The sequence below is a fragment of the Acanthochromis polyacanthus genome, chromosome 16 (genome assembly GCF_021347895.1).
Source record: "Acanthochromis polyacanthus isolate Apoly-LR-REF ecotype Palm Island chromosome 16, KAUST_Apoly_ChrSc, whole genome shotgun sequence".
Lineage (NCBI taxonomy): Eukaryota > Metazoa > Chordata > Actinopteri > Pomacentridae > Acanthochromis > Acanthochromis polyacanthus.
Window position 1 is genome coordinate 16,241,188 of NC_067128.1, and position 26,561 is coordinate 16,267,748.

The 26,561-nt window shown below is 39.0% G+C and overlaps 2 protein-coding genes across 2 annotated transcripts; both read right to left on the bottom strand.

Annotated features, from left to right (window-relative positions):
- Positions 1 to 978: 978 nt before the first annotated feature.
- On the bottom strand, positions 979 to 7,979 carry pnrc1 (proline-rich nuclear receptor coactivator 1). Its single transcript, XM_022206911.2, has 2 exons — positions 7,335 to 7,979; positions 979 to 3,982 (listed from the first exon to the last, which is right to left on the bottom strand). Exons 1-2 carry the CDS (start codon positions 7,668 to 7,670, stop codon positions 3,503 to 3,505), a joined length of 816 nt encoding a protein of 271 aa, XP_022062603.1. The 5' UTR covers positions 7,671 to 7,979; the 3' UTR covers positions 979 to 3,502.
- Positions 7,980 to 9,974: 1,995 nt separating this feature from the next.
- Positions 9,975 to 26,314, bottom strand: LOC110959901 (cysteine-rich protein 2-like). The gene is made up of 8 exons (XM_022206910.2): positions 26,113 to 26,314; positions 20,369 to 20,463; positions 18,357 to 18,414; positions 18,127 to 18,258; positions 17,433 to 17,501; positions 17,229 to 17,323; positions 15,309 to 15,366; positions 9,975 to 12,464 (listed from the first exon to the last, which is right to left on the bottom strand). The coding sequence occupies exons 1-8, from the start codon at positions 26,153 to 26,155 to the stop codon at positions 12,400 to 12,402; spliced, it is 615 nt and encodes a 204-aa protein (XP_022062602.1). The 5' UTR covers positions 26,156 to 26,314; the 3' UTR covers positions 9,975 to 12,399.
- Positions 26,315 to 26,561: the final 247 nt, after the last annotated feature.

The window sequence follows — 26,561 nt, forward strand, 5'->3', positions numbered from 1 at the left end:
TATGCCAGGAAAAGATGGGGTACACAGTATGTCAGATGCAGTACACCAAAAATACAGCCGTTTGCATTTCACAGTATGAAACGCTGCATGTTTTTCTGGCTATTCTGATTCCCAGTCGTGTGTACAGTAGAGGACACATTACAGAGTATTAATGGAGTTGCAAACCTGAGCTGCCAGGAGAGAACAGACAGCTGATTTCACACAGAGCAGACTGTGATGGATGTACAGTTCGCAGTGTGCTGGGATCACTTACAAATGTCCCTATTTTTGAAAGAAAAACTTTTTATTTTTCAATGAAGATGACATTAATCAGAAATACAGTCTAGACATTGTTATTGTGGTAAATGACTATTCTAGCTGGAATCGGCTGATTTTTAATGGAATATCTCCATAGGGGTACAGAGGAACATTTCCAGCAACCATCACTCCTGTGTGCTAATGCTACATTGTGTTAGCTAATGGTGCTGAAACGCTAGCTGATGATTAGAAAACCCTTGTGCGGTTATGTCAGCACATGAATAAAAGTGTGAGTTTTCATGGAAAACATGAAACTGTCTGGGTAATCATAAACTTTTAAATGGTAGTGGATGTACTTTGTAAAAGCAGCTATACTGTTGTACAAGCTTCCTAATAATTCTCACCTTATGACAAATCGTTTTATAACAAGCAGTGTGAGTTGTCTGGTTGATATAGACCTGCAGACGGTCAAACAGGGACCTCTGCAGGAACTCAAGATGTAAGACAGTTTCCTAAATCCAAACTGCAATCACAGGTTTGTCCCAAAAATATCTTCAGTTGTATTTAGCACTTCCTTTTGTAGCAGATGTCTCAAACAATACAAAATACTACTTTTTTCACTCTTTAGAATCAGAATTTTATCCACCTCTAAACTACTATAAAACCATCTGTCCTCAGTGACTCCAAAAGGCAACACAAAAACATCTGTCAGCTGTCTTTGTAATAAACACACAATCCACATTTAGTAGGGGGAACCAATGTTTTAATATCATTTTTAATTTAGATACGAAAGCTTTTCTAAAATAAATGATCTTTTTTTCCAAATTGTGGCATGGAGATGTGTTAAGCATATTCTGGTGACTGGAATGGAAACATTTTTAAAACACTGCAATAAAGGGGGCAGTCTTCGCTACATTAATACAATTCTCCATTCGAGTGACGTCACAGAGGTCAAGAAACGAGATCCAGCAGCTGCCTGCATCCACGAAAACCATTAAAGTAGAAAAAAACAACAACACATGTGGTACATAATCACAAGAGGATGTGTGTCAAATTCAACACGTACTGAACTCCTGGTAAACATTCAAGTGCGTTAAAGAGAGAAAAATGAGAAGATAAAGAAGAGGTACATGAAATGAAAATGTGTGAAAACAAGTCCCCTTTACAAAAAAAAATCATATACAGACAAGGTAAGACTACGTCCACATGAAGCTGTCCTTATTGGTGAAAAGTTAATACAAAAATAAAGTTGGTTTCCAGCAGCGTTTGTCTTTTTATCGATCTCCACTGGCGCTCAAACACCTGCTCACTAAAAAGCACCCTAAACTCTTTCCCACTTGCTTTGCTCTTTTTCATTCAGCCAAAAAAAACAAACAAAAAAAAACTAGTAAGAGTCTCAGCTGGTTTATCCTGTTCTGACCCGCCTCTGTGTTTATCTGTTTCTGCCACCAGATCACAGAACAAGTCCATACATACCTCATTAGTCATTCCCATGATGCTTAGCTGCAGGGATGATCCAGGAATTTATCTGAGCCGTGACTAAAGCTACGATTATTTCACTACAGTTAACTCATAACATTCTATAAAGTATCAGATAATAGTTTAATATGCTAATTACAATTTCCCCAATCCAAAAGTGACAAATGAAATGTCTTGTTTTGCCTGAATTACAATAAAATAAAGCAGAAAAAAAAAGTAGAACTGGTAAATGTTGACTTCTCTTTCTTCGATGATGACTAAAAAACTTAATAGATCATTCTCTGTCGATCACTTACTTAATCAACTTGCTTGAATCGTGACATTGGACATTTTACTAGGAGAACCTGCTGGACGTCTGGTTGGCTGGATTTGGAGATCAGGGCTTACAGGAGGATGCTGGAGGAGGAGGTAGCACCAGAGTATCTCAAACACATGAACACAGCAGCATGAAGCTCACCAGCCTGCAAAGTCGTCCATCAGAGTATAGTACTATGAGCGTTTGGACAATGTAAGAGCTGGGTGAGCGGCCAAAATGACATTTAAAACAACACAGAGGACATTAGAAGCAGTAGAAAAGTATCACAAGGACCTCAGTGTGACTGGGCAGACACACTCTGGATGGCGTTTTAGAAAAGCTACAAGTGCATGGAGGGTTGAAACAGAAAGAGAAAGACAAGGGCTTGAATTTAGTCAGCTTCATGTGGACGTACTCTACATCAGTGCAATAAACAGAAAAAGCACTCGGTCTGGATGCTGGATACTGGCTTTGTGCAGCAGCTGGTAGTGAGACTTTCACATTGTCATCTTCTCTTCAGTTCACTGAGGCTCCAAACAGCCTCGTCAGCTTCACGAGTCGCTGACATGAATCTCGACTTTCCAAAGGCTGGACCCGTGTTCAGGGAAGGGAGAGAACTTCAGCCAGCAGCTGGGAACTTTGGGCCATGGCTTTTGTTTTTTGATTTGTCCGCGATCCGATCCATTTTGAAAGGGAACCAGCCAGGACCTGCAAGTCCTCTCCTGTGCTCTAAGCTGGCTGGTGGGTTCATCAAAGTGGCTGGTCAAGCTTTGGAACGTCAAAGTTAGGTGTCCTGCCCTTCCCTGTTTTAGTTGTAAGTGTAAATGAGTAAGAAAAGTCTTTCTTACATCCACTGTGCCTCACACTGAAGGAGCTGTAACAAAAGTGCCTCAGTTTGCAGGGGACTTTTTTTTTTTTTTTTGCTTTTTTGGAAAATCCTCAGTAACAAAACTAGAATCTCAGTTAAAATAACAAGAAAATATACACAAATATATGTTTACAATATATTATGTACATTTACGCAAGCTTAAAAAGTCGAACACAGGGCTGCCTTTTCAAAAGTGTTCACAAAGAAAGTGCTGTCATCACTTTGCATAATGGGAACTTCAGGCACTGACTGTGTTGCTGCTGGAGACGACCTCAGACTCCCACACACTTTTCTAGCTCACAAATTCAACAACTAAAACATTATTTTCCTTCTTTCGTCTGCTCACAAGAATCCCTGAAGTATCTGATAAACGCCTGACATACACGGCATGTCAGTCAGATTTCCAGCAGCAACGCAACGTGTCTGAAATGTTCACAAATGCAGGCAGCGTGTTGGCTAATGGGAATTGTATTACAGTGAGTTAAAACTCCCTACATTGTATTGCAGTGTGTTAAAAGCTCCATTTCATTTTCCTTTTAAAATTTAAATTTTGATTTTCTAATTGATGGCAATAATTGGCGATCACATGATGGAGAGATCAGATTATTGGCGCTCCAGAGCGGTCATGATTGATCCTGAACCTTCAGCAGCGACTTTAAATGAACAGACATTTGCTCCCTGCTTTGGCTGCTCTGTTGTGGCTCGTTTTCTCCGACCCAGTGACTGGGCGGTTTGGGTAAGACACTGGGTGAGGGCGGCTCGCTGAACTTGGCTCCAGCGTAGACCTTCTCGGCATCTTTGAGGTATTCGGGCACGGCTTCAGAAGCAGGAGGAGTGTTCACGATCTTGACGTTGTTTGAGGCGTGGAGGGGTTTTTTCTGCTCTCGGTGTGGAGGCTGGGACAGAGACGAGGGCTTGTTGGGGCTGCTGTTGTCTTTCTTCTTTGAGGAGTGAGAAGCGCCGGATGTTTGGCTCTGCTTGGGCTTGTGGCTCCGAGCATTCACATTCTGGGTGATCTGATCGTGTCTGGGCAGGTTTCGGGCAGGTTGGCCTCCTGGCTGCGTGGCACCTCGCTCTGATCTGCCCCCTTTGGATTTCAGCAGCTACAACACAGAAACAGTCATTGATTAAACTATGTAGAAAACATAGTTCTATTATTGGACTAAAACTAATGGACATCATCACCAAAACGTCTTAATACAGTGGTCCCTTGCCGTATTGCGGTTCACTTTTCGCTGTCTCACTGCGGATTTTTAAATAGCATTTGGATTTTGCACACGGATGTTTCACATGCATATCGCTGGATTTTGCAGTTTATAGGTATTTTTATTTATTTTTTTATTTTAGTGAGCTGCGTTGAAGAATGACACTGGAGAATGGATATCTGCCTTTTATGCACTCTACAACTGGCAGCTGTTTTCATTTTGACACAGAGACATCGACAACTGAAAATGTGGCAGGAAGTCATCAAACACTTCACACTCACGGTCCTGACAACGTAACACTTAACCAAACTAACTAGGCTGACTAAACCACAAAAACACAATAAAACACAAACAATAGTAACACTGTCACACTAACATAAACGACAATGACATTTAAGCCTCCAGCCTCCCATGGTGCATTGCAGCACAACAGTTGAGTCATAGCGACAGGCTCTGCGATCGCTACACTATATTAATAATTTCTGGGGTAAAATCTGCATTTTCTAGCCTAAAAAATGTAAACTTTGTTTGCTGTGTAATTTAGATGAAGTTGAGAATCAGGTTCATTTGATGTTTTTGATTTCTTTTGCTTGGATGACCATGAAAAACTCAGGTTATGTTTCAGAAGTTGGATCTTTTACATGGCAGAATCTCTTGGCCAGGCCGGGGATAAAAGGCAACATATTTAGTTTGAGAGCTGAGCAGCAGAATAATGTGTGTTGGGATGTATTGCTGCAATGCTGGCATACTGCTGTCTTGTAAATTCATGAGGGTTGAGCTTGCTTGTGTGTGTGACATGAAAATATAGAAATAAATCAATCATGTATCGCTGAGGACCCAGTGTCAAGTGTGAGGTTATTTGAGGTCTAAAACTTGCTTTTTGTTACACTTTCACAGCAGTATGTTTATAATAACATCCTCAGTAGGATTTTATTATCATGTACTGACTCCAGCTTTTCCTAAACTCAAACCGTATGCAATCTTTTGCAAATTTGTTTTGTTTTTTTGGCGCTCGCTTTCGAAACTCTCAATCCCTATCTGATTTATTACTGCAAAAGCATGGGACTAATGAAAGCTAGTTTCGGTTTGAGTAGTTTGCAGCGGCTGGCTTGGAACACAGTCTGTTTAGTGGGTGTAGTGTTAGAGTGGTCCTTTGAAAATAGTAGCTTTATGTGTGGGTGTGTGTGAGCTCTGCTCCAGAAGATCATTTCAGTCGTGGATTTGTAGATTGTATAGCAACACAAACAAATGGAACACTACAGTAAGTAAGATGTTAACCTATGTCTATAATACTGATCTAGATAATGTCTTCTATCTGTTTATCTGTACTGCAGTCCCAGATCACCGTTGTTTAAACACTGCTGTTAACTGTTGGCAGCCTGAGTCAGCTGTGTATTTACTGACACTCCCCATTCCTCCTGGGACAAACAAATCAATCAATCACATGTTGAAAGCCACAATCAAACTGTTCCAAACACGTGCATTTTGAACAAGTGTCGTGAAATAAAAAATAACACTGCCATATTCTTACCTTAATAAAGTAAACCCGCTGTCAAACAGCTGCACATCCATTGCTACACTCATTATATAATTATTTAGGGTTGTGCATCAAAAATCGGCTTTAAGTTACAACTGGTTCCAAAATTCTGATTTCAGAAGAATCGTGAAGCACTAAGCAAGTTTCATTTCTCTTTATAGGTGCAGGCTGAATGTCTGTGTGTCTTCCTGTTAACCCTTCAGTCATTGCTAAGAAGCTTGATTTGCAGGTGAACGGCATAAATTATCTTTATCTTAATTTTGCAAAAGCTGTGTTATAAGACCTACTACAAGGACGAGATTGGACTCTGTCATTATAGTGAAAAAACCTAAGTAAATCCACAGTAGTTACAGTTATTTTATCTAGCTCTATGCTTTTGCTGCAAAGGTTTATCTGAGGTACACAGCGTTTTGAATGGGAACAATACAGCAGGCCGTCAGAACTCGTCTGCGTCATGACCTTCCCTAAAGAAGATGAAACAATATCTGTATCACTTCATATGATTAGGAAGTGTTTTTATCTTGATAATAATCATAAAGAGAGATGTGTAGTGGTGCTTACTTAACCACACTGTGAATGTACAGCAGTGAAAGTATTAAGTGAAAATGAAATCAAGAAAAATCTAACCATTTGCAACTCAAAGAATCAAAATCATTAAGAATGCAACTGAGAATGACAATCTGCATCTTAACCCTAAACTGAAATCTGAAAGGAAAAAGTCTGGCAAACCTCAAATCATCATCTCACTTTCATCAAACGTCTTACACAAACTTAATTTCCTCGCTTGTTATCTTCAGCGCCTGCCCCAACAATAACAGTTAAATTTAACCAGTAAATATGAATCACTTTCTGCATCATAAAGCATTTGTGATGTTGTTTGTTTAATGTTTTACTGAAGCTTTAGCTCCTCCCCTTTTATTGTACAGGGGAACGTGCTGTCATTGTGCAATCTGGGGAAATTTCTGTGTTTGAATCAGGTGATGGAAACAGGAAGAAAAGGCGTGTTCATCACATGATTACTTCACTGTAAAAACTTGGAACTACGTCACATCAAAATGCCTCAGGCTCAACAGCAGGTTTAAACCTTACACAATGAAACTTACTTCAAAAATGACACTAACATGGCATTTGATTGAGTTTCATAACTTTTGATAAGATCTTGGAAATCTGTATCTTCAAAAAAAGTTCTAAAAATTATGTAAATATGACTAAAATTATTATTATTACTGCAGAATTATTCCATAGATCTAGAAAATATCAGTCATGCAGCATCACAGGGATAAAGCTGGTTTCCTTTCAATGTCTTCATTTGTCCCATCAGTCACCATCAAACCTCACAAATACTACACAAACACAAGTGTATACAAATATTGCTTAAAGATGCAAGAAACTAAAGAAACAATCAATTTAAAATTGAGCCATGAAATAAAAGAACAATAAAAACAGAAGATCTCCATTTATAAGATCGAAGGAGAACGCAGCGTCCTTTCAGAAAACAGTAAATATGGTGCATTTTGGAGTTTGTTATTGAGTTCTGCTTTTATAAATGTGGTGACTGGGCTGGAAACATCACAATGATGTAAAATCTGACTTTTAAAATAACCCATTAGACAGGATAACTTCGAGGTAAACAGCTATTGCTGTCAATCAGCCTCTGAGGCCAGACAGATCTGCAGCACTGCGGGAAACAGCAGCTCCACACCGGACACTCACCTCCTTCTTGGCTCCCTGTCTGAGATGATGGAGAGTCAGTACGGTCTGTGTACCGGCAGGGTGCTCGGTACCGGGCAGGGCGGCGGGTTTGTTGACGGATGAGGCCGTCAGGGTGTTGTTGTTGTGGTCTGACAGGCGGACATTGGGGCAGTTCCTCGGCGGTTTATGGTGATGCAGAGGCGCCGTCGTCGTCGTCGTCCGCAGCTTCCTGCCTCCTTTCTTCAGCAGCACCTGCTTTGTTTTGTTCATCCCGTCGCTGCTGGAAATGACTGGGTTGTTGTTTTCGACGTTGCCGATGTTGGCCTCATCGCTGTGAGCCGGAGATCCGTCCAACATGTCTTGGAAGTGGCGAAAACATAAACAGGCTGTGAAATTCCTCTGCAGCTAAGTTGTTTTAGCTAACAACGTCACAGGCTAACAGCTAGCTAACGATTAGCTAAGTAGAAGAAGCGCTTTATTCTTCGAGTTGTCCTCGAGCAGAAAACAACACTGAACGAATATAACGTTGTTTTGTCGCCTCGGAAGCTCCTGTGAGTGAACTTGGGGGTTTTGAATTGTTGCTGCTGTAATAATGGACGCCTTGTCCTGAGATGGCGCGTCGTTGACAGTGAACCTTTAAACGGAAACAGAAGTAGCTTCAATGCTAAGTTAGCCACAAGGAGACGTATGAGTTCCGGTAACAAAACAAGACGCCCTCCTGACGATAAGACCAGTACTGGGAAGAAGAATAGAATAGAATAGCCACTTTATTGTCAACCAGAACATACACTAGTTCGTGCACGTCAGGCTGAAATTACGATGCAAAAGCTTAAAACCTGTTTACACGCGGGATATTCTGAAATGTATATATTACATAGTGTAGACAACTCATCAAACAGAAACATCCAAGCAGCAATACAGGACTTTAAATTAGTTTTTGGTACAATTTTAGTGTCGCAGTTTTGCACAAAAAAACAAAAAACTTTAAGTATATTCTTACTCATACAGCACCATATTAAGTTTGCATTTAATGATGACTTTTAAAAGACTTGTTTCAATCCAGTAAATTAGAAATATAATAAATAATTATATACATATACTAAACTTAATATCTTGACAGTTGGAAGACTGTCACATAACCATAACACCTCCTCTTTTATGCTCATCTGGTTGCTCTCAATTGCCAAAGAGAAGGAAATGTACAGCCATAACATAAAAGTACTTTGTTACAAGTGAACCATCTGTTCACAAATTTGTACTCAGTAAAAGCAAGCCAACTTAATGTCAGTGTAATGTATTAAAAGTATCAAATGTCACAGCGATATAATCTGGACTGTACAGCTGATTGATCTCAATTTTCCTGTTTTTTAAAACTCTAATAGCTATAGAACTGTTGTAATTTTTATTAAAATATATTTCTAGCTGTGTTTACTTTCTCTATACTATGAAGAAAATGTGAGAGATAAAATGAAGGAAACATATGAATGAAATTCCTGGAATAGAATAGAATAGAATAGAATAGCTTCAGTGTCATCATACATTGGAGCATGACGAAAATATAAATATAAAACACATATAAAAATATGTTGATGTTTTTACATAGCATGATGTTTTAAGTTTTTATTGGTTTAATGTAAACTCTCTTCAGTCTGCTAAAACCCCAAACAAAACTGTACTTAGTGCCTGCTGTGGAAATAATATGGCACAGTGGCATTTCATAATATATTATTACACTGCTACCTTATTATTGAAGCACACATTTTATGATTCAATTTTTAATTTAATTAAATATTGCATGTGTTGGGTGGAGCAAAAATCACTAGATTATAAACTGTAGCCAAAGCATAATTGAAAAGTCTTGAGGAGTTGCTCTGCAGAATATTGGGACTGCATCGTTACTGTCCCTTTCAACACAATTATTTTGTAAAGCAACACTTTCAACTGTCGGTAGTTTTCCGTTCAGCTTGACAATCTCCTCTGGGCCTGTTTTTCCAGTAAGGGGCGTGCCAGACTCCATCCTGTCAGTGACGTTTACCTCTTATTAGGCTGCACCCAACTCTGGGAAAAACTTCAATATATTACGACCTAATTAATTAAACCACACTGCTATTTATTGATGTATGACCTTTTAAAATGTATTTCTTTTACACTGGTAGTTTTTTTTAAATGCATACTGGTGGTGATGATGACATCTTTTTAGTTTCAGTTTAGTTTCTGCTGAAACCAATCTCTAAATCGTCATTAACCCTTTCACAAAACTTTTGATGTGGAGTTACTGTGATATATTGTCTAAGTAATCTGTTTTCGTTGCACAGGAGCAGGTTATATTTGTCACTGTGAAAAATCCATCATGTCATTTATTGCAAAAAAAATAATTGCAATAAAATAAATAAATGTTGATTTTAGTATCTCCTTTGTAATGTTTTGCTGTTTTTCTTCTTGTATGCCATTGTAAGTTGAATTCCTTTAATGACTTTGGTCAGACATAAATAGCAATTTGGCTTTTATTTTGTAGATTTTATTCTTTTACAAATGACTGATTCTATTTTTCCCTTTGTGTATGAAATACTCCCCCCCCTACATTAAATGAACCTTTCCTAATATAGTGTGTGATTTTGTAATACAGTATGTATGAACAAACAAAATCGACTGACACTCAGCACAGGTTTACTATCACACAGTTTTACTGTATAAAATGTGATAAACAGCTGACGGCTTCATGTTTGCAACAGACCCTCAAACTCGCCCTCATAACATTCAGTGAAATGTTTCGTTGCTACACCTACACTGTCATCCTTCTTTTTAGGGCCGGGACGAACTTGTTCAAAAAGCACTCAATATAAATTGGTGACCTACTACTTTTTTCATACAGTACTTGTAAGTGCACAAAAGTCTGAAAAACTACTAAGAGTGAAAAAACACAGGAGTTACATTGCTTATAAAAAGTGTTCACCCTCTTAGAAGTTTTCCCATTTTTTGGCTTTTCAATACTGAGTCACTGTCAATTTAATGTGGCCTTCTTGACAATTCCTTTATGTCAAAATAAAAACAGATCTCTACAGAGAAATGTCAAATAAATAAAAACACAAAACATAAGTGATTGCATAAGACTTCACCCCTTTTAAAATGACTCACCTAGTTCAACACAGGTGCAGTCAACTGCTGCTGGAGGTCACACAGGGAGTGGAATTAACTGAGTGTCGTGAATGTGACTCAGTGATACTAGTATAACAACACCTGTATCTGGAAGGTCCAGTCACTAGTAAATCAGTACTCCTGGCTACAAGCACACCCTGAAGACAGAAAAACATTTTTCATAAAAATGTTTTTAAAAAGCAGAATTCAGGGGATGAATACAAGAAGGACTATGGCACATGTGTAACTCTGCCTGTAGCAGAAACTGATTAAACATGCAAGAAAGAGGCTAGTGAGAGAGGCCACCAAGACACCTATGAGGCCTCTGAAGGAGTTACAAGCTATACTGGCAGAGCCTAGAATTGATTTTTTTGGAGATCAGACTAGACGCTGTGTTTGGCGGACATGAAACGCTGCATATAGAGTGAAGCACGGCAGCATCATGATGTGGGGATGAGTCTCTGCAGCAGGTCCTGGAAGGTTTGTAGAGGTACCTGATGCAAGAGAACTGTAACCAGGGAGAAGATCTGTTTTCCAGACCAAAGAAAACAGCCAAAGCTACAGAGAAATTGTCTAAAGACAACAAGGTGAATGGAGTGGTCAAGTCAGAGCACAGACCTCAATCCAACTGGAAATTTGTGGCTGGACTTAAACAGAGCTGTTCCCTTACAGCACACTCCATGTAACCTGACAAAGCTTGAGCAGTTTTGCAAAGCAGAATGCGATAAAATTGCAGTGTCCAGATGTACATAGCTGACTGAGACCTATCCACATGAGGCCAGTGCTGTAATTGCTGCCAAAGGTTCATCTTCTAAATACTGGATCGGGCGAATACTTATGCAGTCTCTAACAATATATTTTATATTCTTTATGTAGCTAATGATACTTTGTAGAAATATGTTTTCATTGAGAAAAGAAGTCTTTGTCTTTTCTAACTTCTTGTCCGAAAGATGAATTATTACTTCACCAAGGAACGGCAGCAGTTATTTGACGATCGGAGTACGTTTGTTCGTCTGTCTGTCTGTTCGCAACATTACTCAAAAACAGATTCTTGGATTTGGATAAAATTTTCAGGGAAGGTCAGAAATGACACAATGACCAACTAATTAGATTTTGGCAGTGATGCGGCTTGTAGTCTGGATCCACAGATCTGTTAAAAATTTCTGTATCATTGCGAAATAGGGGCATAGCCTCACTGTAACTATGACAATAAGTGAACTCTACGTCAGCTGCCTGCTGACGCTCACGTGATTGAGATTCTACTACAAATCCACCACTGCAGACTTATTGGGACTTATCCGTCAGAAATGGTACAAGGAACAATTGATTAAATTGTAGGGGTGTTTGAGTTCCATCAATTCCCTCCACCTGGTACATATCTATGTCACATGATTTGGTATCCGTACATAACGTACACATGTATAGCTCACACCTGTGCTCAGAGCAAGGCCATTTTGTTTGTGGGTACATCTATATTAAACAGCCACATTCTACAGTGCTGTGATTTCTGCCACAAATTTTTCAAGCTGTTTAGCTGTCGGAAATGATACAATGACTGAGCAGCTTTGGTGGAGTATTGCGCTCTCTGAATACTTTTCTTGTACTAAACATGGTTCAATGCTGAAAAGCCATAAAAGGAGAAAACTTCAAAGAGGGTTGAATATTTTTGATAGTCACTGTAATCCACAACAGTAATCGGCTAATAACTATTTGGCAAAGAGAACCAAGAAATGTAAAGGCAGATCTGAAACTCACACGGGAGGACATATTAAAGGTTTGTTTCAGTACAAAAAATAGATATATAAACAATATACAAATACAACATAAAGATCTAAGTATCCATCCCTGTGAGTGCAGTACATATCGTTTGTCATAATGACCACTGAAGGCAAATCAACGAGACATGGAGGGTCCTGGAGGTTTGTCTGCATGGTGGAGGCAGCATCAAGGTTCAAGGCTGTGCCTCAGCTTCAGGATCATCATAGATGTAGCTGCCGACGCCTCCAGTGTTTACACCTGAGATAGAGAGAGGATCAGGTCACCCAACAAAATACATTTTTGAATACACACTCTTTTCAGATACAGTACATGCAGTTTCTTTATGGTTAAACTTTTTCTGCTACGTCCAATCGTGGTTTTAAAGACAGCAGTGACTGTACAAGTTTGAACACATTGAAACCGCTACACTGCGGAGGTAATGTTCTCTTTCTCTTAATTGGTCTGTAGTTCTGGCTCTCTTCTCATTTCATCTCTTCAATTATAAGGAATATAACTACATACAAACTTTTCCAGTCTATTTAGCTAGATAACGAGGATAACTAGCTGTCAACTTCTATTATGGTTTTGGTTGTTTCTTCCGGTCTTCATGTATCTTAAACTGATTCTGACACCACTAGACTGGTGAAATCTGTCAGATCAGGTAGCAGCTGTCATCACAGCTGAAAAGTATCGAGCATTTGTTGACATGGAGGGAAATAGAGAACGTGCTGCTGGAGGAGGTGGAGCAGCATAGAAAAAAAAGACTTTGTTAGCTTTGTTGCATTGTGTGTTAAGATACAGTGGGGCAAAAAAAGTATTTATTCAGCCACCAATTGTGCAAGTTCTCCCAATTAAAATGACAGAGGTTTGTAATTTTCATCATAGGTACACCTCAACTATGAGAGACAGAATATGGGGGAAAAAATAATCCAGGAAATCACATTGTAGGATTTTTAAAGAATTTATATGTATATTACAGTGGAAAATAAGCATTCGGTCAATAGCAAAAGTCCAACTCAGTATTTTTTAATATACCCTTTGTCAATGACAGAGGTCAAATGTTTACAGTAGTTCTTCACCAGGTTTGCACACACTGTAGCTGGTATTTTGGCCCATTCCTCCATGAAGATCTCCTCTAGAGCAGTGGTTCTCAACCCTGTTCCTCAGGACCCCATGTCCTGCATATTTTAGATGCTTCCCTGCTCCAACACACCTGATTCAAATGATCAGCTTGTCATCAAGCCTCTGCAGAAGTCTGATGACAAGCTGATCATTTGAGTCAGGTGTGTTGGAGCAGGGAAGCATCTAAAACATGCAGGACATGGGGTCCTGAGGAACAGGGTTGAGAACCACTGCTCTAGAGCAGTGATGTTTTGGGGCTGTCACCAGGCAACAAGGACTTTCAACTCCCTCCACAGATTTTCTATGAGGTTGAGGTCTGGAGACTGGCTAGGCCACTCCAGGACTTTGAAATCCTTCTTACAGAGTCACTCCTTTGTTGCCCGGGTAGTGTGTTTGGGATAATTGTCATGCTGGAAGACCCAGCCACGTTTCATCTTCAATGCTCTAACTGATGGAAGGAGGTTTTGGCTCAAAAACTCCCGATACATGGCCCCATTCAGCCTTTCCTGTACACGGATCAGTCGTCCTGTCCCCTTTGCAGAAAAACAGCCCCAAATCATGATGTTTCCACCCCCATGCCTCACAGTAGGTATGGTGTTCTTGGGATGCAACTCAGCATTCTTCTTCCTCCAAACTCGACGAGTTGAGTTTATACCAAGAAGTTCTATTTTGGTTTCATCTGACCACATGACATTCTCCCAATCCTCTTCTGGATCATCCATATGCGGTCTGGCAAACTTCAGACGGGCCTGGACATGTACTGGCTTAAGCAGGGGGACACGTCTGGCAGTGCAGGATTTGATTCCCTGTCGACATAGTGTGTTACTGATGGTAGCCTTTGTTACTTTGGTCCCAGCTCTCTGCAGGTCATTCACCAGGTCCCCCCGTTTAGTTCTGGGATTTTTACTCACCGTTCTCATGAACATTTTAACCCCACGGGATGAGATCTTGTGTGGAGCCCCAGATCAAGGGAGATTATCAGTGGTCTTGTATATCTTCCATTTTCTAATAATTGCTCCCACAGTTGATTTATTCACACCAAGCAGCTTGCCTATTGTAGATTCACTCTTGCCAGTCTGGTGCAGGTCTACAATTTTGTTCCTGGTGTCCTTCAGCAGCTCTTTGGTCTTGGTCATGGTGGAGTTTGGAGTCTGACTGTTTGAGGCTGTGGACAGGTGTCTGTTATACAGATAACGAGTTCAAACAGGTGCCATCAATACAGCTAACGAGTGGAGGACAGAAGAGCCTCTTAAAGAAGAAGTTACAGGTCTGTGAGAGCCAGAGATCTTGCTTGTTTGTAGGTGACCAAATACTTATTTTCCACCATAATTTACTTATCTCTCCACCCCCCCACCCCCATATTCTGTCTCTCACAGTTGAAGTGTACCTATGATGAAAATTACAAACCTATGTCACCATTTTAAGTGGGAGAACTTGCACAACTGGTGGCTGACTAAATACTTTTTTGCCCCACTGTAGTTGTATTAAAGAATGAAGGTGAAGAGGCAAAAACGTCAGTGTGCAGGGAGCAGCTGTTTTGTCACTTTTTACATGCTCTATGCTGTAAATGAGCTAAATTAACTAATCAAAGAACAATATATTGCTGAAAACCTTTGGCTTTCAAGTCCCACTGCATAAAACATGATGTTTGACTGCAAGCCCAACAATAAACGGTACAATCTAAAACAACAGGTGAACATGACTCTGAAGAAGAAGGAAAACAAATGTAGATGTAATTATAAATTAAGGTTAAATTTTAAAAAATAGAATGAATGGCAAGTTTGCTGCAATATTTTAAAGTAACTCTGATAATAACAGCAGCTATTTAGTTCAATTAGGAGATCATTATATAAATTCAACATTGACCTTTTAGCTAAATGAATTTGTGCAGACTGCTGTTAGGAAAGATGGTGGTTTGAACCATTATTTTGAGGACAGTCTCTGTCTGCTCCCTAATCCCTCTGTAGTGTCACTTCATACCTTTGGGTCCAAACAGCACAGCATAGCATGGTTTGTGGCAGTAAGGCTGTCCATCATGCTGCAACAGAAAGAAAAGAGTTCATCTAAATTCTTCCATATACAGTCTGAACTTGTGTTGTTATTAATACTGTCTGTTTTATTGTATCTTAGCTTTCAGAGACATGAAATCATCATTTATATATCAGTAACAGCAACAAGAATGACATGAATTATTGCTCCTACCACACAAAGTCCAAAACACTCTCTTAAATGTGTGATGAAAAGCTGTCGTCAGAATATGCACAACTAAAACATGTTCTAGCAGCTACTGTGCTTCACATTCAGTGGCAAATGTAGTATGATTTTACAGCTAAACAGCCTCTCATTGTGTCATGGTTGGTTTTGACAAGCGATCGATCAAGCAGCTGCAGCTGATCCAGAACACTGCTGCCAGAGTCCTAACTAACACCAGGGAACTGGACCGTATTACACCAGTCCTCAGATCACTACACCGACTTCCTGTTAGTCAAAGGATAGAGTTCAGAATCTTCCTTCTCACCTACAAAGCACTGAATGGTCTTGGACCAAAATATATCCTGGACGTATTAGCTCCATATGAAGCATCCAGAGCCCTCAGGTCATCAGGCACAGGTTTGCTGTGTGTTCCCAGAATCAGAACCAAGACTAGTGAAGCAGCATTCAGCTGTTATGTTCCTCACCTGTGGAAAAACTTCCTGAACACCTGCAGTCAGCTCAAACTGTCGGCTCTTTTAAATCAAGCTTGAAAACCAGATTGTTTACTGCAGCTTTCTCTTAGATGCTCAATCTGTTTTCTTCGCTTTGAATGTACTTTTATTATCTCAATGTCTCCTTTTATGTTTTAGTTCTATGATTTTAATGTATGTCTACCTTTAAATCATTTTTCTGAATATATTTCTTTGGCATTGTAAAGCCTCTTGAATCGCCATGCGTATCAATTGTGCTATATAAATAAACTTGCCTTGTCATGACTTTTAATTTTAATGTTGGAGACAACCAGAGTCATAGTTATAGTTGTACATGACAAATGCACAGTAAATTTAATTTGCTTGTACAGCATGATAATGTCATGACTTGGACACACTGCTTCACGTTACACAATTAAAACCATCAGTAACAAGAAAAAAAGGGTACAATTGTCGTAAATTCTTCTTGTGTAGACCATAAATGTATACTACCGTTTAAAAGTTTGGGGTCACCCAGACAATTTCATATTTTCCATAAAAACTCACACTTTTATTCATGTGCTAACATAATTGTACAAGAGTTTTCTAATCATCAATTAGCCTTTCAACACCATTAGCTAACACAATGTAGCATTAAAACACAGGAGTGATGGTTGCTGGAAATGTTCCTCTGTACTCCTATGTAGATATTCCATTAAAAAAAAATCAGCCGTTTCCAGCTAGAATAGTCATTTATCACATTAACAATGTCTAGACTGTATTTCAGATTAATTTAATGTTATAAAGACATTTCTAAGTGACCTCAAACCTTTGAACAGTAGCGTATGTAAAACTTGAAAAAACAAAGACAAAGTCCTGTGTTGGAGTCTGCGTTTTTCTAATTTTTGACACCAAGTTTTGCATTTTTACTGTAAATGGATATGAGTTCCAAATATTGTCATGTAGTTTACTTTGATTACAAATAAAGAGAATCTATATCAGCACTCTATCAACCGTATCATTTGATTGCCACTGTGGAACTTTACAAGGAAACAATCCTGTCTTAGACATCAATGATAGGATTCAGAGATCATGACTAAATTGTTTGCCTTTTTTCACTCTCTGGCACCTTTTCAACACAAAATAAATTGCCACTCCTGTTTGTATATATTGTCTAACATATACACTATGAACTTTTCAGTGCACTATTGTTGCTCAGTGGAGGCTCATCTCTCACCTCTGCGTGGCTGCCTGCTGCCAGAGTCTTACTGCACCTCTCACAGCGCAGACAAGGCCGGTGCCAGTTCTTCCCCAGAGACGACACTTTCTCAGCTGCACAAACACACAGACCACCGTGGAAACAGTCACTTGACACAGTCGAACAACAGTCACATATTCAAATATGATGCAGCGTGAGATATAAGGACATCTGTCTGCTCACCAAAATATACCGTCTTGTTGCATCTGGGGCAGATGTTGGGTCCTCCAGAGAAAGATGAGAAACTTGCAGCTGGAAAAGTAACACTGAATTAAAATAATGCGTCACAGTCTGTGGCTGCATTAGTCTAAACACATGCTTTTATGAGTAAGTTAAAATGTTTTTGTAATTAGAGCTGTGATGATTATGAAATTTGCATTTGTCACAAAATAACTGTGATTAACAATTTGTCGTTTTCAGTTTTAGATTAGTGATATTAGCACCTAATTTTTCTACAAATTCAACAACATCACAGCAAATGTGCTCACAGTGGTGCTGTGGTGTTTGACTAAATCTATGAAGTTGGTGTCAGCAGATGCTCATCAAAATGCAGTTCGTTGAATATTAACTTTAAGTTATGCACAAAAAGATAAACAGTTGGTGACATTAAACCATCACAGAAGAAGGTGAATAATGTAGAAATTGTGACTGAAATATAACAGGTAAATGTAATAAATTCTGCTGACTATGTAGAATGATCACAGTCAGCTCAGATCATTTTGATCAGGCTGTTTTAATAACTGACACATTCATGTCTGAGAATAAACTGACCTGCACTAAACCTGATCCTCCCAGAGAGGATACGATTCCAGCAGACACTGGATTTCTCCTCTGTACAAATTACAGTTCTTCTATTTTTGCTCCACATATTTCTCACCCTTCACAGGTCCCCGAGCGGGGGCTTTTTTTCCCTCCTCTGGTTTGGCATCTGTTTCCATGGAAACAGCTGCAGGAGCTTCATTGACAGGATTGTCGTACAAGTAGGAACCAGCTCCGCCAATGTTCACGCCTAAAATGCAAACAGCCAGTTCATTTTTGAACCTGAAAACCATAAATCCAGAGGTGATGCCAGTATCTTCTATTTGTGCACACAAGAGGAAACTGCACCTTTTGGTCCAAAGAGGGCGGCGTAGCAAGGCTTGTGGCAGTAAGGCTTCCCATCATGCTGCACAAGGTCAGATGGAAGAACAGAAAAGAGAAGCAATGATTACTTAAAGTCTCAGAGTACATCTAGGCCATACCATCTGTTTATTACTGTTTTGAACCAGAGCAGGAATGTGCATGGATTCACATGATGCCAAATTAAGACTCATAAGATGCATCCTCTCTCTGTTCTTTTCTTTCTTTCTTCAATGTATAACTCAAGATAAAACAGCCAAAAATGGCCATCAGTGTGCTCACTTAATTTTATTATCCTCCTTTAATAGCCAGGAAAAACTATGTTGTTTATAGCGATAGAAAGTAATGTGTCTTTTCCAGGAATACATCTTCAGCCTGACTGTCTGTGTATAACCTCTATCAGACATAAAATATGCAACACAGCTTCATCTAAATGAATGGTCCTCTGTCAGCCAGATGTCAGTGTTCTTTATGTAACGCTCTGTATTTGGCTTCATTCAGTCATGTCAGAAAGACTTATTCACACAGGACGTGTTTCAGTCATGTTTCTGAGACCTTTTAACAGGTCAGCTGTCAGCACTATTGTCAGTCCATCTGTGACAGTAAGATATTCCCTTTTTCAAAGACAGTAAAAGACAAATGAGTTATAAAAACAGGCTGCTGAGCTGATAAAGCTGGAGTGCTGGACTTCCATCTAGGGTGCAGGCAGGGGACACCGTGGACAGGTCACAAGTCTATCATGGGGCTACACACGAAGATAAACAATCACACTCACATTCACACCTACAGACAATTTAGAATCACCAACAAACCTCAGCGTATCTTTGGACTGTAGGAGGAAGTCGAAGTAGCTGGTGAAAACCCTTACAGGCACAGGGAGAACACGCAAACTCGACACAGCTAAGTTTTAAACCCGGAACCTTGCAGCTGTGAGGCAAAATGCCAAATGAGTTCACACAATGCCCCATAAATCTTTCTGTATTCCGCTGGATACCGGAGTTTTAAATCTGGTATCTGCGGCAGCATTCCCCTGCTGGTGCACCAGTAGTGATGCACTTTACATCAGCTAGCAATGACTGGTTTGCCAGAGCTGAAGAATGTAGGATGTAGGAACTATAGCCACGGAAATGAGTTCACTACAGTGACAAGGAGTATAATGGAGTATATGATCCAAGAAAAGTTTTCAGTGCTCTGGATAAAAAAAGAAACTTGCCATTCAGAGGAAAGACTACAGTCTTAACCTTTGTGTTGTCCTGCAGGTCAAAATTGACCCGTTTTAAAGTTTGAAAATGTGGGGGAAAATACATATTTTCACAGTGAAACTTCTGATGTCCAAATTTTCAACATTTTTGGGAAATCCTTGAACATTTTATGGTGGGAAAAAAGAAATGTCAAAAATGTTTTTTTTAAGAACATTCACATTTTTACTCATTTACAGATTTTTACTCATTTTTTGAAAATATTTACAAGAACTGTCTTGCCAAATTTGGGGGATTTTTTAATGTAAAACTTTTAAAGGAAATTTGTAAGGAATTATTGGAAATTTCTTCCTTAAGGTTTTGCAAATTTTCAGAAATTTGGGGAATTTTTTGCTGAATTTTTGGATTTTTTTTCAGACAAGGAAATAATATTTTTTGGTGCCTATGAGGACAATAGGAGGGTTAAAAAAGAAAACCAAATTCTAAGCATCAACTGTGTTTCTCTCACTGCATGGATTAATTTTGTGCTACACTGAATGTCAAGCAGACCCATAAATAACTGAAAACAGTCTCAGTCAGCACTGATTAAACTGTATGAATGATGATGTACGGTTTTATGTAGTGAACACTGTCATTCAGTTAAGGAAAAATAAAACACATCATATAGGCTACAATTCTTCATCTTTAATGAAACAAAAATGTAGAAATATGTAAATGTAATCCATCACTACATTTCATAAATCTAGATTAAATAATGATAATAGAAACAAACTATACAGGCTCCCATTCTCCTCTTCTTACCTCAGCATGGCCTCCTGGATTCAGCGTCTTGTTGCAGCGCTCACATTTCAGACAGAACTTGTGCCAGTCCTTCCCTAAAGATGACACCTTCTCCGCTGCGGAGGGGGAAGAGACAGGAGTCATTACCATTTAAAGAAGTCACAATCATCTGAATTCAAGTGCGTCGCAAAACTACTACGGTGAACACTTGTGTTTAGGGTGTTTATTGAACATAAGACTTAGTCCTGGGCAAAGAGCCATGCTGAGAGCTGGGTAACACATTAAAAACAAAATCAAAATTGTATGAAGTGCATTAACAGAAATGGTGCAGAAAAACACAATCGAATCAGGACATAATGTTCCTGTTAAAACTACTTCCTCCACAGACAGCATCTTCTTGCCTGTGACTGGAAAAGTTTCTTTCCCTTCTGTGTCCAAATGAAATATCAATTATGCTGATTTTAAATGTGACTACTTATTTATAGCCTCTGTGTGTGGGTCCAACAGTCATTAGAAGAACTGACATTCACTGTTATTAAGATTTTTGTGTGGGAGAGATCAAGCATCAGCATATAAAGTAGAGCAGCAGTTCAAGTTTTGACACAACCCGAATGCATAAGCAACAATTTGCTCTGAATCACCGGTCTAACAGTGCGACAGAGTCGCCTGTCTAAATGACAGCACTTAATGGGCACTTAAGAGTTCCTATCAGCCTAAAGCACATTCTTTCCACTTTGTTCTAAAGTGCAGTGCGATGACTCAGAGATTTCCATTTTTATATCAGTTATAACCATTTGATGGAGCTACTGGCTGTTCCTCCGTCTCTGCAACTATAATGGAACAAAACATTGTAACGATAACTACCACAGCTAAATCCAGTCCTTCTCTAAATCTGAATTAAATGTGCTCATTTGCTTTGCTGGATGTGAACCACTAGACACTGGTGATGCAAAGGCCATCATTAGAGCATCATTAGTGCTGGTCCTAAGGCCAGATAAATGAGACGGGTTGGATAAGGAAAAGTATTTAGTGTAAAATCTACACTACCAGTCAAAAGTTTGGACACACGTTTGATCCATTGTAGATAATATTGAAGATTAACACTTTTTGTTTACAGCATAGGTAGTTCCATATGTATTCTTTTATAGTTCTGATGTCTTCTGTTTTAACCTACAATGTACAAAATTATTAAATAAAAAGCATTGAATGAGAAGGTGTGTCCAAACTTTTGACTGGTGGTATATACCAATTCAGATCTACAGAACGGTACCAACAAGTGCGAAAGGGAAGCTCTGGGTTACACCTTCTTTAATCTATACAAAAAGTGAAATATTTTCCATTTGACTTAAGGTTATACAGTATAGACTACTGGACTTTTTCTGAGCCACGCAGTGAGCAGAAACAACAGGAGGTTAATGACTGCACCTCACTATCATTGATAAGGAAAGCTCTTTCTTGTTGTATTGCTTTAAACCATTCACAATCATCTGATGGGGGAATTGTTTGAGTGGCTCATTTTATAACTTACAACTTCATTTAGAAGACACTTTTATCCAAAATGACAAGAGAGAGAATAGATACAAGGTATGTGGGCAGGCCAGTACTAAGGATCCTCACTGGAATTGTGTGTTCTGACCAAGATTTGAACCACCAACCTCCAGTGTTAAAGTCAGGGGTGTTGGTCACTGAGCTATCTAGTCTCTAAACAGACAGCTCAGGGTTTTTTCCAAACACAATCAGATTAACAGTGAGCTAGTGGGTTGATTGTAAACTAACAGGAGTAAAATATGTTTAGGACTTGATGAGCAGAATCTAAAATAAACTTTGTAAAGGATTCTTTTAGAATCTGGTTCACAAAGTTAGAAAAAATGCAGAACAAAAAAATTAAGTAAATTAAAATGCTGCTTCTCCTTTTTATTGATCTGTTAACATCAAACTTTGGCTATCTTTGCTGTACATGGAGCTTTGTCAAGTTTAGTTTTGGTAACTTCCAGTTATTAGTCTCTTGGCCAGGTCGTTATTGAAAATGAGAATCAGCTCTCAACTAACTTACCTGGTTAAATAAATTAAATAAATAAATCTAGCTTTTGCAGACATGGTCATCAAAATAACTAATATAAGAAAAGAACCAATCTCATTGCATTGACCATATGAAAATTAGAAAGTTTTTAGCATGTGGATTCACGTTGGGAGGCTTTTGTTGTTGTTTTTCAAAGTGACGGGAATTTTTAAAACAGACAGCTGATTTGGGAGAAAAAGCTGTGTGAAATGTTTGGTGGAAATGTCAGATTTATACTCATGGTCTACCTCCGGTGAGTCAGAATAGAGTGGTATCAATCAAGCATATTCGCCAAATAAACTACTTAGCTTTCCAACAGCTTCACTCACATCCACCCACACTAAATACTGATTCTCAAAGCCGACATACTGGAGTTGTTAGCTACCAGTTGGATGGAAAATGTTGGAAAAATAAAACCCTAACACAGAGGTAGAACTGATTTCCCTTGCATTTGAAAGAGTGCACCTTTATGGTATGTGTTCAGTAATTAAATTAAGTAGAATTAAAGTAAGTATTCATGTAACTATTAACTATATTGTAAAAAAAAAAAAGGAAGAAAAAGAAACACACAGTACAAATCCACAGCAAAAAGCACAACGTTAGTCAGCAAAATTAAAAAGCCCACTTCTACTGACTTCTATCCAAATAATTCATGTAGTCCCTTAAAAAAGCCTTAGTTCAAGCCACTCAGCAGTTTTAGCCACAGAGACGTTTGTAGAAAAGACAGAGAGTGCACTGACAGTAGTTTATCTGTTTGTCCTCTGCTCAAAATATCCCTGCAGATACACTAAACCTGATACAGCATGACTCTTCCTGTTCAGGCTCAGTGGCTGGTCAGCCTGTCAGAGTGATATGTGACAGCGAGTCACCATGGTACACAGTGAGAACTTTGCCTTGATCGAGGACGACATGTATGCAACAGAGTAGGCCACCAGTTTTCTTATTGTTACTTAACAGTGGAGCTGTAAAGACAAAACCACATTAACTCAGCGGTACGTTTTAAAAGAATGACACCTCAGTTTGCAATACTGTCAGATTTCTTCCATTCATTACTTAAATAACCAAACTACATGTCTGCTGGTGGTGTTTCAGTCTGCTGTTTTACTCCTTCTTATCCATTCTCTGCTCAAAACAGCTTTAAAATATTTTTTTGCACCCAAAAGAAAAATGACAGCACCGGAGTCGGATATCCTAAAGTAAACACTATCACCAAGGATAAAATTTATTCATTATTATGCTCATTTTAACGGCAGTAAATTCCCTGTACGGCTGCACAACAAGAAGTCACACTGCCTGAGGGCGTCATACTTCTTGTGAGATGCACATTTTTTTTTTATTTTTTTTTTAGGAGCATCGGATTTACTGCAGAATTTCGAATAGAAACAGGAGCGAGCAGCATGCCGGGCAGGGCCTGCAGGGCGGGGTTGGGCCGCTGCTCTCCAGAGAATTGACGAGGAAAGAACAAAAAGAAAATTGATCCATTCGACAAACGTGTAATCAATAAATTATTTACCAAGCCATATGGCGTTGGCTTCAAAATGAATAGAAGCTAAACAGTGATATGTGATCATTAAATTCTGTTCTCAGCAAGATGACACCGCCCTTTTCTCCCGTGTAGAGTATGAACGAGATCGATTACAGTCAGGCAAAAGACGTCTCCAGTAACCAGACGTCAACCTGCATAGGCTAATTCCACCTACAGGCATACATAAAGAAGATTCTTCATTAGCTGTAATATAACATACTTTGGGTTGATGATCTGTTAATGACTCCCTGTAATCACATCCAGAGATAGTGAATCCATTACTGCTGGATCTGAGCAATGCTGATACAAAGCAGCTATCTGCTGGAGACAGAGACTCGACAGCTGAGGCATTTTTGAATCACTCTTTGAGATAAACTGTCATTTTCCTTTCATATCCAATCTGACAGCACATCTGCAGTGCACAGCTGTGAGTTTAGAAGTGCAATTTTGTTGTACTGCTATAATTTAGTTGTCAGGATTTCAGGTTTAGTGTTGTAGTGTTGCTGCATGATGACGACATCCACAGTAGAGACCTGAACAGGCTTCTAAATGGCACCTACTATGCTCATTTCCAGGTCTATGTTTTATTTTTAAGACTGTGACAGAATAGCATGATTCACAGTAAAAATAAATTAAAAAAATTCTGTTATGGTGGGCCTTTATGTAGCTCCTCAACCATCCACCATCTGAAAAAAGCTGTTAAAGCTCCCATTTCTTTAAATGTCACCTCCACAGTTTTACAGAAGACTTGAAACATGAGAAACACCTCATTCTAATACCAATGTGGAGGTTTTGACCAAGTAAAACGATCTCCCTTTCTCGACTGGAAAGAGCAATTTGTCAAATCCATCTGTACATGTCAAGCTTCATTTGATTTGGAATATGACGCACATAAACTGTTTGTTCTGTGATGTAACAGTGAATGTAGCATTTAAAAAAGAGGCTGTATGTAAAAAAAATCTATATATGTCCCTGTTAATAGATGTCCATGTGTGGAAATGCATTCAAATGCTGTAGACCAGAAAAAAAAAAAAAAACGTAGCTCGTATCTGTGATCGCCAGATTAATGAATAGTATCTTCCTGAACCATTGGTTTGTTGTATGTTCGAGCGCAATAAAGGCCTGTAATTCTACCTACATAGACATTCACCATGAAGACTTTGGGAATGTAGCAGAAATCAGCTTGACACAAAAGTAGAAAAAAAAGAGCATTGACAGCTAGAGTACTTTTTTTGCGCTTACCTCAATATTTGGAACATTGGCCACGTTTATTATAAACATATGAAGAGAATAATAGGACTCTGTTAATGACAGCACAAAAAACACAATGTCCTAAATTCAGCATTCATCCATGTCGGATACAAAGCCTCTTATGACAGTGAGTGCACCATCACATGTAACAAAAGAAGAAAGCTAATGTAGACTGCTCCAGAAGATCAACAATAAGCACTGATATATTTTATTGGATTTGGACCCAGAGAGACGGTAGAAACATTTTCACAGTGGGACTGAATGGAGATCAAGCTGTGACAGCTGTATATAATTAGAGCCTGACTGATACTGAACACTGGCTTCACTTATCGGCTATTATTAGCCCAACAAAGATACAAAGGTGTATATACATTGGACAATTAGGAACAGGAAATTGCATCGCAGAAAATGCTAAAGACAATTTATAGAATTCATTCAAGTTCAAATGTTTGTGCATTTATAGTGAGTGGAAAATGAGGTATCTGTAGAAATCCTATATTCAATGATTCTAAACATCACCAGATTAGTTTGGTTCTTCTTTTAACAAAAACTGTCAACACTGTTCAAACATAGATATTTTCAAAATAAAATGAATGACAATATCCTTGCATTAACACATGACAGACTGTATGCTGTTATTCTGATAATTCTTTATAGACAATTTTCCTGAAAAGTTGCTGAGACACAATAGAGCTGTTATAATTTCATAAATCCCCTTTTTGATCAGTGAATGCAGGTTATCTCGTGAGTTCTGTAATGGATGAGCTAATGGATCCGGTTTCAACACAGACCCACTGACAACACATGATATTTCTATTAAAAATAAAGACTAAAACCCTACGTGGTGAGGAGAACTCTCCCACCCAGCGTTCATCGCCTCCTTGAACACTCCGGGCCTCTGCAGCAGCTGCTCGGGCAGCACACACTCACCGAAATACACCGTCTTGTCGCATTTTGGACATTTGGACGCCATGGTCGGTACCAGCGGGGTCGTTTTCAGTCGGTCTAGCGGTGATCTGTCTGTCAGTCTGTCTGTCTGCAGCTCCAGACACACCTCAGTTGATGCTGACGATGCTGCTGCTGATGAGAGACTGAATGAGTCTCACATCCGCCCTCCTCATAGACTCCTGTAGTCCCGCCCACAGAATGACGTCATGCAGCTCTCAGCGGATCAAAATGTACATTCAAGTCTATGCATTTACTGAAGTAAAAGTACCAATACAGCAATGTTAAAAATACTCAGTTACAAGTAAAGAGCCTACTGAAAAAAAATCATAGTTGAGATAATATTCAAATCAAATCAACAAATCAAATTGTATGTACACCTTTCAAAATAAATCAAAGGCATTCAAAGTGCTTTACATTTTGACTGAAAAATA

Bases quoted from the DNA above. Each gene is read 5' to 3' on its own strand.
- LOC110959901 (XM_022206910.2), bottom strand. From the start codon at position 26,155: ATGGCGTCCAAATGTCCAAAATGCGACAAGACGGTGTATTTCG. The intron at 17,502-18,126 runs GTGAGAAATATG...TTACTTTTCCAG, and splicing joins CGCTCGGGGACCTGTGAAGG to CTGCAAGTTTCTCATCTTTC. The intron at 12,465-15,308 runs GTATGAAGTGAC...TCTCTATCTCAG, and splicing joins TGTGCTGTTTGGACCCAAAG to GTGTAAACACTGGAGGCGTC.
- pnrc1 (XM_022206911.2), bottom strand. From the start codon at position 7,670: ATGTTGGACGGATCTCCGGCTCACAGCGATGAGGCCAACATCGGCAAC. The intron at 3,983-7,334 runs GTGAGTGTCCGG...TCTGTGTTGTAG, and splicing joins GACAGGGAGCCAAGAAGGAG to CTGCTGAAATCCAAAGGGGG.